At 29.1% G+C, this 12,038-nt stretch overlaps 2 protein-coding genes across 2 annotated transcripts; one reads left to right on the top strand and one right to left on the bottom strand.

Moving 5' to 3' along the window:
- Positions 1-3,265: 3,265 nt before the first annotated feature.
- On the top strand, positions 3,266-7,693 carry LOC111685976 (uncharacterized protein DDB_G0272718). The gene is made up of 3 exons (XM_046955339.1): positions 3,266-3,469; positions 4,965-5,029; positions 7,286-7,693. Exons 1-3 carry the CDS (start codon positions 3,449-3,451, stop codon positions 7,572-7,574), a joined length of 375 nt encoding a protein of 124 aa, XP_046811295.1. The 5' UTR covers positions 3,266-3,448; the 3' UTR covers positions 7,575-7,693.
- A 2,430-nt stretch (positions 7,694-10,123) lies between these two features.
- Positions 10,124-11,146, bottom strand: LOC111685979 (cuticle protein 1). The gene is made up of 2 exons (XM_023448264.2): positions 10,986-11,146; positions 10,124-10,889 (listed from the first exon to the last, which is right to left on the bottom strand). The coding sequence occupies exons 1-2, from the start codon at positions 10,998-11,000 to the stop codon at positions 10,458-10,460; spliced, it is 447 nt and encodes a 148-aa protein (XP_023304032.1). The 5' UTR covers positions 11,001-11,146; the 3' UTR covers positions 10,124-10,457.
- Positions 11,147-12,038: the final 892 nt, after the last annotated feature.

The raw sequence follows: 12,038 nt of genomic DNA, 5'->3' as shown, positions 1-12,038 counted from the left end.
TAGAAGTGATCACAGATTTCAATCCTTTTTGCCCTAGGGCCTTTAGTTTAGCCAGAAAATGGACTTTTAAGTTTTCACATAAAAAAATCGATTTTTAGTAGGAAATAGAAGTGATCACTGATTTCAATCCTTTTTGCCCTAGGGTGATTAGTTTAGCCAGAAGATGGACTTTAATGTGTTCACTCAAAAATCAATAAAATGGAATTTTAAGTTTTTTTCAAAAATAAATGTATAAATAATTGTTTTCCAAAAATATTAAATATAATCTTTTTCTGCTACTGTGCTTTGTATATAGGCTTAAATGCTTATTGTAAAATACCTTATTTGTGATTTAAAAAATTACAATTAAAAGTGTTTAGATTTTTTCATTCGATATGGATGTGTGCAGATGGTTGACCAAGATTATTACTTATATAATAAAAACTATCTTAACTAATACCGTCTTTTTCAATTGCAGTTGATGACAATTACTTTTAAATGTCTAAGAGATGTTTATATTACAGAAATTAAGAAAAAAATTAATGTTAATAAACTAGACTATATACTAGACTGTAGACTAGACTATATACTAGACTATAGACTAGACTATAGACTAGACTATAGACTAGACTATAGACTAGACTATAGACTAGACTATAGACTAGACTATAGACTAGACTATAGACTAGACTATAGACTAGACTATAGACTAGACTATAGACTAGACTATAGACTAGACTATAGACTAGACTATAGACTAGACTATAGACTAGCCTATAGACTAGACTATAGACTAGACTATAGACTAGACTTTAGATTAAACTATAGACTAGACTTTAGAGTAGACTTTAGACTAGACTATAAACTTTAAACTTTACATTACACTATAGACTAGACTTTAGCTTAGACTCTAGACTAGACTTTAGACTAGACTATAAAATTGAACATAGACAAGACTATAGACTAGACTATACATAAGACTATAAACTATTATGTATTTCGCCAGTAGATCGTCGAACAACATTCATTTACAAATAAATTATTTTGAAGCGACAATTAATTTTCTTTGAAAGTCATCCTAATATTTTGCATACTTCTTTTAATTACAATTTATTAATAAAATGCCCTAATGTCTTCAACACAACGAAAAAATGTTATTTCTTTTTAAACATCTTAAGTGCGACAATTAAAAAAAATATTCACACCAAATAACTTTTAATGCATTTTTTTGAAACAACATTTTTGCATTTAATTTAAATAAATTTAAATAATTTCCTTAAACATGTTGTAACATAAACCTCAACTTATATTAATTGAAGAGAAAAAATTAAAACAAGTTTAGTTTTAAAACTTGATTTGACTTTAACATAGACAACATTATGTAATAGTTGATAACTGAAATGAGTCCTTTAATTTTAATAATATATTTATTGGATATATGAATAAAGAAAACAAAATGTAAAATTTGCTGCTAGAGTTTCTTAAAAATAATAAATAAAATATTTAAACAATTTATTTTTTTAACATGTCGTTCTCTTTCAACAACACAGTTGACATTTGTATACGAACTAAGATCACAAGTTAAAAAATATCTACAAAACTGTCATATACCAAGAGAAAACCTCTTTCTTGGCTGATATACCGTTTGAACTTTGATCTGATTTAATGTAATTGTTATTGTATTGTTTTATTGTGTCTACGCAATTGTATTTTAAAAGAAATTTCGTGGATTTGTTTTTAATTTAACATAAAGTCCGCAATGTCTTAACACAAAATTTATTTTGATTTAGATGTTTTTCATTTGTTTTGTTGTTGTTTGTTTTGTCAAGAAGTCAAATGTATAACAAATAAAATAAAAATATTGTTAATTGTTGGTCGTTGTTAATATTAAAACAAAAAAATGTGTTGGATGAATGAATGAATTGTTGAATGGTCTGCTGACTACTGCCGGCAAGCTGCCTTCCAACCTATTGAGTAACCTCTATTGCTGCTACTGTTTTCTTTAATTTATTATTTTAGTTAAACAATTTTTCTGTCATACAAATTAATATACAATTTGGGGTTTTTATGATACAAATTCGCTTGGATTATTTCCTTTGAGGAGAACTTATTTAAAGCGACTCAGCGATTGCTATCACATAGTGTATAGGCAAGTATATAGTACAATCTATAGTATAGTCTATCAACTAGTGCATTGGCTAGTCTATTGTCTAGTCTATAGTCTAGTCTTTAGTCTAGTCTATAGTCTAGTCTTTAGTCTAGTCTATAGTCTAGTCTATAGTCTAGTCTATAGTCTAGTCTATAGTCTAGTCTATAGTCTAGTCTATAGTCTAGTCTATAGTCTAGTCTATAGTCTAGTCTATAGTCTAGTCTATAGTCTAGTCTATAGTCTAGTCTATAGTCTAGTCTATAGTCTAGTCTATAGTCTAGTCTATAGTCTAGTCTATAGTCTAGTCTGGGCTATGCTTTAGTAGATAATCTAATCTTAAGTCTAGTCTATTGTGTACTTTGTAGCTTAGTTTTTAGTCTAGCCTGTAATCTAGTCTATACTAAAGTATATAGTATAAGCTAATATTTAGTGTATTCTACAGGTCTGTTATTTTCAACATTTACAATGTAGCCGGTAGTTTGTCGCTCTTGTTGTAACTCGTTGCAGCAATAAACAGCATTCAATAGAGCCGCTTTATCAAAAAGTTATAACGCAATTGCAGGCAACACTTTTAAATGTTGGCAACGTATTTTTTGGTTATTTTAAAGTGTAACGTCTCTTTTTTTAATGTATGTATAAAAGTTTATGTATCTGTTTGTCGTTTAATTTAAATTTTGCGAGTCTTCTTGTTTGATTTTTAGTTGTTGTGACTGCATTTTGTTAAAGTATAAGTAAACACATACTCTTGCAAAAAATTTTCAAAAACAAAAACAACCCCCTTTTAATGTTACCTGTTAACTAGTAAAATGCCTGGATTTCTGTTAACATTTCTTTGCTCTTTAAAGTTTACAGTGTAAAATGTATTCATTCATGTTGGTTTTACTAGTTGTTATTGGTAAATTTTCCTAACTCTTTTACTTATTGTTGTTTTTATATTTGTACATAATTTTATATATTTTGCTTTTGTTGTTATGATGTTAATAAGCATTGACGACGACTTCTGCTTCTGTAAACGCTTTATGCTCTATACACTCACTCTGCCGGTCTGTCTGTTGGTGGCCTCAGAGTTTATTTTAATTTTTGTGTATTTTTTTAGTCGTAGTCTTCATATATAAAAACGATCTGCAAACCATGTTAAGTTATCAGTTTTAATTTTGGCATTGTGTATTAAAAATCTTCAATTTGTATAAAAAGAGTTTAGTTTTGTGTTAAACTCCTTAAAATTCCTTTTTTTTCGAAAAAATAAAAAACTTAAAAAAGTTTGTAAAATTTTTAAGTAAATTTTTATACTACAACAAAAACACCACCAGTTATTTAAATATGACCGCCTTTAAAGTAATTGTAAGTGTTAACAAAGGTTTATAACACAAACAAACGAATGAAAATGAAAGTGTTTTAGTATAAAAAGAATACAAATATAAAACATATCTAAAGAAAGAATGAATAAAGAAACAAATATATTTTATAGTGACAGTTTTATTACGACCAGATACATAAATGGCTACAAATCAAGTCGGATTTAAATGTTTAATACACAAATAAAGAATAAAACATATTTCAAATATTTTATATTGGTCATTCAGAACGTGTTGAAAATAACGTGGGAAAGTTGCTATAGTTTGCCATACCAATAGGATTAAATCATGTTAAAAAGAACTTAAACTCGCGTTTATAAAAAGTGAAAATATTTATAACAAGAAATTACATAAATTGTATAAATTGTAGTTCTTAATAAAGGTTCTTTAATAGGAACTTTATTTAGAACTAAAGTAATTACTGAGAATGATTGTTTTGAAAAAAAGTAAAACTTGCTGTTTATAATTAAATGAATAAGAATTGAATATAAGTTGGAAAGTCGGTTTTAAACTAAAGTTTCTAAAGAAAATAAAAAAAAAACAAACACAAGACTTATGACACAAACAGCTTTCCACTTTGATTTCCTATTAATTTTATAAAAGACTTAAGCAACAAACTTGTGTTTATAATGTTTTAGTCCGATCGTCAAAAATAATTTGTGATTTGCCTTGATTTCTATTGTTCTTGTAAAAGACTTAAGAAACAAACCTTTTGTTTACAAAATCAATGCTTTCAATGAAAGACTTAAGCAACAAACTTCTAGTTCGATCTCGTAATTTATTTTTATTTTTTTTGTAATCAGAGACTTATGAAACAGTTTTTTGTCTCTGGACTATAAAGTAGACTATAGACTAAAACTAAAGACTAGACTATAGACTAGACTATAGACTAGACTATAGACTAGACTATAGACTAGACTATAGACTAGACTATAGACTAGACTATAGACTAGACTATAGACTAGACTATAGACTAGACTATAGACTAGACTATAGACTAGACTATAGACTAGACAATAGACTAGACTATAAACTAGACTATAGAATATATTATAGACTAGAGTATAGACTACACTACAGACTAGAAAATTGACTATGGACTATACTATATGCTATAACATAGACTATACTGTAGACTATTCTATAGAATAGACTATAGACTATAATATAGACTATATTATATACTATACTATAGACTACACTATAGACTATACTATAGACTATAATATAGACTATACTATAGACTATAGAATAGACTATAGACTAGACTATATAGACTCGACTCTAGGTATTAAAATAAACAACTTAAGAAACGAACTTTTGAAATAATTCACTGAACCATTAACAGAAATATAAACAAAAATAGTGCTATAGTAAGCTTAAACTAGATAACTTAGATCCTAAACAATCATTCTAATTAAACATAAAATTTGTGAAAATAAATTCTATTAAATTCTCCTAATCTTTACTCCCTTTTTCAGGTCCTCTTGGCTGCCATGTTAGCTTTGGCCTATTCTGCTCCTTCACCAGGCTTCTTTGGCAAACAGTAAGTTATTTCTATTACAATTTAATAAAAAAGTGTAAATGATACTTTGTTTGTTTATGCAATTTCATTTATTTTTATTAAACAAGAGTCAACATTATTCAATTTTGAATTAGCAAGAAAAATATTTTTAACTTTTTTCCATAAACTCTTATAATTATCTTAAAAAAATACCGGTAATTTTATTTAGTTATAACTGTGGCAACTGCCAATAAAACCACAATTGTTAAATGAAATAACACAAAACAAATTGCAACTAAAATGAAAAAATGTATATATATTCCAGTATTTCTATTTCATAATATTTATTACAGCACAATTTATTGCTCAAACAAAAACAAAAGAAACATGTTAGGAAGCTTTTATTCGTTACATCCTTAAAATAATTTCCTTTCTCCGTTTTTTTTTTAATAATTGTTATTGTTTTATTTGTTGGGGTTTTTTCCAATTCATTCATAAATAGTTAATAATGTAGCAACATATATAACACAATGGGTTTTAATTAAAAAAGTTAAAAAGAGTTGCAAAAGACTAGAGTCTTGCTTATGAAAAATGATGTCTATTTAATCGCGATTATTGCAAAATTATTTAATAGCTTCAATTACTTTATTTGTTAATGTGAATGCAATGTGGTATTTTGAAATTATGGAAAGATGTGCTATCTTATAGCCTTACCTTTATTATGGTTTATCAATAGTCTAGTCTGCGGTCTAGTGTAGTATATTGTCTAGTCTTGTCAAATGTCTAGCCTTCAGTCTAGTTTTTAGTCTAGTCTATAGTCTAAACTATAGACCAGACTATAGACTATAGTCTAGTCTATAGTCTAGTCTATAGTCCAGTCTATAGTCTAGTCTATAGTCTAGTCTATAGTCTAGTCTATAGTCTAGTCTATAGTCAAGTCTATAGTCTAGTCTATAGTCTAGTCTATAGTCTAGTCTATAGTCTAGTCTATAGTCTAGTCTATAGTCTAGTCTGTAGTCTAGTCTATAGTCTAGTCTATAGTCTGGTCTATAGTCTAGTCTATAGTCTAATCAAAAGTCATTTCTTTAGTCTAGTCTAAAGTCAAGTCTTTAGTCTAGTCTAAAGTCAAGTCTTTAGTCTAGTCTATAGTACAGTCTAAAGTCTAGTCTATAGTCCAGACTATAGTCTAGTCTATAGTCCAGTCTATAGTCTAGTCTATAGTCTAGTCTATAATTCAGTTTATAGTCTAGTCTATACTCAAGTCTAAAGTCCTGTCTATAGTCTAGTCTAAAGTCCAGTCTATAGTCAAGTCGATAGTCGAGTCTATAGTCTAGTCTAAAGTCCAGTCTATAGTCAAGTTTATAGTCCAGTCTGTAGTCAAGTCGATAGTCTAGTCTGTAGTCCAGTCTATAGTCTAGTCTATAAGCCAGTCTATTTTATTTTCTGTAGTCTAGTCTATAGTTCAGTTTATAGTCTTGTCTATAGTCTATTCTATAGTCTTTAACATAAAAGTGTATCTCAACGAAAATTTTGCATAATAATTTTTCATTTTAACAAGATCATATTTCCTTTAACCTTTCATCTCTTTAAATAAAAAAACATTTTCATATTACACATGGAAAGATCAACAGCGTCTACCCTTTAACACTTGAGTAGAGTTTCTAAATATTCCAAATATGACTTAACAATTGTTGTCAGCATTAATTAAATAAACAATATTAACAATATAAAATGCGTTTGTTTATATTTCTTGAATGAAATGTCATTGTTCGTTTTGTTGGTCGGTTAGTTGTTAAGTTGAATGAATATATGAATGACTGACTGAATAGCTGGTGGCTGGCACAAGTTGTAATACGCCATATCAAAGTTGTCACATTTTGTACAGCAACTGCCGCAATTGATGTGAATACAATTTGTAGGCATATCATATGCAAATGCATACATTCATACAAACATACATAGATAATTACACGGAATACTTAATTATAATAATTGGCCTCGAGAAATAACAAATTTACTTAAAGTTCATAATATGTTATTAAACAAAAACTAGACTTATGCACAATGTCAATTGAAAGAAAGAAAAGAAAAAAAGTGACGTATAAAAATATACATTTTCACTTTCATTATTTCATATTATAACAACAATATAATTAGTTGCAATCCAAACATCATCTGGCATACACCTTGAAAAATTAATTTCATCACAATTGCTAAATATCACTATTAAATCAATCATTAGTTGTTGCCAACTTTTATTCATTCCAAACTTATTGTTTTTGTTATTTTTGTACCCAGTGAACATCACACCATTCACGTGCCATACAATGTACACACCATTCATCATCATCACGTCAAGAAGGTACCAATTTACAAGGAAGTTGTTAAGGAGGTTCCCGTTTACAAGGAAATCGTCAAAGAGGTTCCCGTTGTAAAGGAAGTACATGTCCCCGTTATCAAAGAAGTCCATGTACCCGTGTACAAAGAAGTTCATGTTCCCGTGCATGTTCATCATGAGGAACACCATGATCATCATGATCATCACGATTTTGATTCACACAAAGGATGGTCATCATCTGGTTGGTAATAAGGAGTGTAGTTAATTCATTATAAATTTTAGTTTTTAAGTTAATTTGTTTTTATTTACTTGTTAGTATTAAAAAAATTAAAAAGTTATGTACAATAATTACAAAAACACAAAAATGTCATTTTATCAAAGAATTTATTCATTGTAAATATTTAATATGTCTCATTTGTAATTTTCGTTTTTATTTAGAAAAATCAGTCAAAGAATAATAAAACTGTAAAATTCCATTAATTAAAGAGCATTTTTACTTTAAAGAGCAAGACTAGACTATAGACTAGACTATAGACTAGACTATAGACTAGACTATAGACTAGACTATAGACTAGACTATAGACTAGACTATAGACTAGACTATAGACTAGACTATAGACTAGACTATAGACTAGACTATAGACTAGACTATAGACTAGACTATAGACTAGACTATAGACTAGACTATAGACTAGACTATAGACTAGACTATAGACTAGACTATAGACTATACTATAGACTATACTATAGACTAGACTATACCCTAGCCTAGGCTATAGACCAAACTATAGCTATACAATCTTTCAACAATTAAAAATTGTAACCAACACAATCATGTTTGAACCAGAACAAGTTTTCTAAACGTAACAATTTATTATAGTCTCACTGATCTCAATCCCTAATATGAATAATCATAATTTTCATAGTTGTTGCATTTATAACAATTTACATTTAGCAACTAACATTTGAAATTTTCTAACCCACACTTAAAAACTAGATTTATTTCAAATTCAAATTAAAATAAATTACTTAATATTTAGCTCCTTTTGTATTAACAATTTTTAATACTTGTTCTAAGCGCGACCTGTAATGCCACTCATTAAAATCGAACAAAACAACTATAACTCTAACACACCCTTTTCATATTTGCCAACCATTATAAATCACACTTATAAATTTTCAATTTAAGATAAAATAATATTAAATAAACTAAAATTTATATAATTTATTTATATGTATATTTCTTTTTAATATTTTCTTAGCAAATTGCCAAGAACTTAATTACTTACATAAATTTTCATAAAAATCATGGTTTCCGGCAATAAATGCTAAAATATATTGTAGCAAATAAAAAATCAATAAACTAGATCTACAAGATCATAATTGCAAATAAGTCAAAACTACTAAATCAAGCAGATATTTATAAGAAAAATATTTAAAATAAAATGTTTAGAACTGACAAAAATGCGTTAGAAAAAAGAAATAGAAAAATATGCAGCAATTTATCTTTAAGCCATTGCTACTGGTGTTATGGCGGTATAAGTACTTGTTGGCCAAATTATATAACGATGGACTTGACCTTCAAACAGCTCACAGGCAATGTTGTCTTGTCGTTGTTGTTGCTGTGCGAGCTTTGAAACCAGAACATTTGGAATGTTTTTATTTCAGGTTCTTTTTTTGCTTTTGACAAAATCGTAAAACAACTTTCACTTTTACAACTAAAACAACAACAATTATTTGTCCACTATCAGTACAACTTCATATGAACATGGTGGCCGGTCAGTTTTGTAAGGTTCCGCATTTAGTAGGTGGGTGTGTATTATTTGTTGAAAGCAAAAAGTTCATAAATGTTTATAAAACTGTTTGTTGACTTGTTTGTTCTAATTAATAAATAAAAAAATATTTAAATTGATTAATTATACTTACAGTCATATCTAAAAGGTTTTATTATCAAATGCTTTTTTTGACATGTTAGAGGCCAAAAGAAATATGTTTTATTATTATTAGTTTTATTGATTTTACAACAAAGCTTTATTGTGTTTAAACTTTTTGTCATATAAATTATATTTCATATTAATTTTTATGGGAAGGGATTATATATTTAATTGACATTTCTAAAAATACATTTTCAAGTCTTTTATCTATGCGTTTGATTTAATTTTTGCCGCCCTGGAAATAAATTTAAATAAACATGTAGACTAGACTATAGTCCGGATTATCGAGTATATAGTCTGGTCTATATTCTAGTATATAGTTTAATCAATAGTTCAACCTATATTCTAGTCTGCAGGCTATTCTAGTCTATAGTCTAGCCTATAGTCTAGTCTATAGTGTAATATATAGTCTAGTCTCAATTCTAGTTTGTAGTCTAGTCTAAAATTTAGTCTGTAGTCTAGTTTAGTCTAGTCTATAGTCTAATATATAGTATAGTCTATAATAGTCTAGTCTATAATCTAGTCTAAAATTTAGCCTACAGTCTAGTCTATAGTATAGTCTATAGTCTAGTCTATAGTCTAGTCTATAGTCTAGTCTATAGTCTAGTCTATAGTCTAGTCTATAGTCTAGTCTATAGTCTAGTCTATAGTCTAGTCTATAGTCTAGTCTATAGTCTAGTCTATAGTCTAGTCTATAGTCTAGTATATTCTGTTGTTTAAAAATTGTTTAATAATGAAACGCTTTTACATTTTTTCACAGTCTAAACTTTTGAAGACTTTTGTCATTTAAATTGTTTATTTATTACAGAAATGCACTTTTTACAAAAATAAAAAGAGAATATTTTTTTTTTTTACTTTTTTCGATTATTCTTATATTTTTTTAAAAGAATTTGTGGTCTTTATTATACCAACAACAATCATTAGTTTATTTAATTATAAATTTTTTGAGGCTAAAATTTTCTAAAATTCTTTTATTAAAATGTATTATTTTTATATAATTTTTAAAATATTTACAAATATTTTTTTTTGAGATTTCATTGCAAAAGGAGAAATGAAGAATGAAAGTAATTAAACATCAAACAACAGCACACAGTTGAGTTTAGATGAGTGAGAGATAAAGAGAGGGAGAGCGATAGTTGGGAAAAAAGGGAAGACTTGGCAGTTAAATTCGATTTCGAAAATCTTACGCAAAACTCTCTTAATTGCAATAGGGGAAGTTGGGACAGGTATGAGGACTAACTCCAGCAGGGTATTGACGTTCAGTCCAGCCAGGTAGAGGAGGAGCAGGAGCGCCAGCACCACCAGCATTAACATCACAGAAGGGATAGTTGGGGCAGGAGTGGGGATTTACACCAGCTGGATATTTGTCACCACCGGGAGCTGCTGCTGGAGCACCCCATTGTGGCTGAGGCTGCCATGAAGGTTGTGGTGCACCCCATTGTGGTTGAGGAGCACCCCATTGGGGTTGTGGTTGCCAGGGAGCGGGTTGTTGCCATTTATTGGGATTATGCAGACGAGCATTATCACAGATAGGGAAACCGGGACAGTCCTGAGGATTTACACCAGCTGGATATTGAGCAGCTGGATGTTGGGGTTTGGCCCAAGCCAAAGCAACTAATGATAATAAGGCCTTTAGAAAAAGAAAGACGACGAAACAAAAATATCCTTTAAATGGCAATCCTTTGGCGAGAGAGCAGCTGCATGGACGCTTGTTTTAAATACTTACCAACTTTGTAAACATTTTGTTGTTGTGATGTTTTTTTCTTTTATATAAAAATATACTAAATTAATAAAATTCTACCAATTGAACTATATTTCAAATAGTTGTGTAAAAATAAACTTCCAATTGGTGTAAGTATTGTAAGTAGACTGTGGTTAATTCTTAAATGCTCTAGCATACTTATATACCCCAAAATGCAGAGCAAAAATAAAATCGAAAGCGAAATTGTTGTTAAATGTACATTTTTCCAAACAATATATTGTAGAAAAAAAACAATATTTATTTTTTTCTTAATTTTATTTTTTGTAGAGCAAAAATAAGATTAGAACAAACACCTCTTATTACCAGGGCACCCTGGCTTGAAGTTGTTATTGTTGTTGTTTTATATTTGTTTGCTCTCACTCTCCTCTATTAAAATTACACAGTTCTCGTTTTGCACTTAAAGAAAACATATGATTATTATAATATGGTCAAGGCAACATTATATTGGTTCTTGCTGAATTAAACGATTAACACAAAGAAATTATGTAATTATCTAGTTAGTGAGAGAAGACTATAGAGTCCACTACAGAGTCTACCGAGTCTATAAATTCAAGTATATAGAGGAGTGAACAGTAGAGTCGACTTTGATTTGAATTTAGGCAGTCTACTGAAGAGTTGATTTGCAGTGTCTACTGTTTGTTGGACTAAAACATCTCCTCGACTACATAAATGTCGAGAGTTTTAACGGGTCTTATCTCACGGTGGTCTTTTTTATCCACTGGGTAGACTTGAGAACACCAAAGACAATGTTCTTACTAACAGGGACACACTATGGTCATTCTGATATGAACTGAATATACTCTGAGCATATCTGGACAAGGAAGGAAAATTCAATGGTATCATTTGTTTATGATACGTTTCATCCATCATCATTCAACCCAGCACACATCTCATTCATACGACACATTCATAAGAGAAGAACAAACGACGCAATCATTAGGTAGACGGGTGGTGTAAGGCCCACCGAACCTCACATTCATCCCGTACCATATATAATTAATACCAATTCATTTCCAA

Source organism: Lucilia cuprina, chromosome 6 (genome assembly GCF_022045245.1).
Source record: "Lucilia cuprina isolate Lc7/37 chromosome 6, ASM2204524v1, whole genome shotgun sequence".
NCBI classification, from domain to species: domain Eukaryota; kingdom Metazoa; phylum Arthropoda; class Insecta; order Diptera; family Calliphoridae; genus Lucilia; species Lucilia cuprina.
Note: the sequence above shows the minus strand (reverse complement) of the source record. Positions and strands in the feature narration are given on the sequence as shown.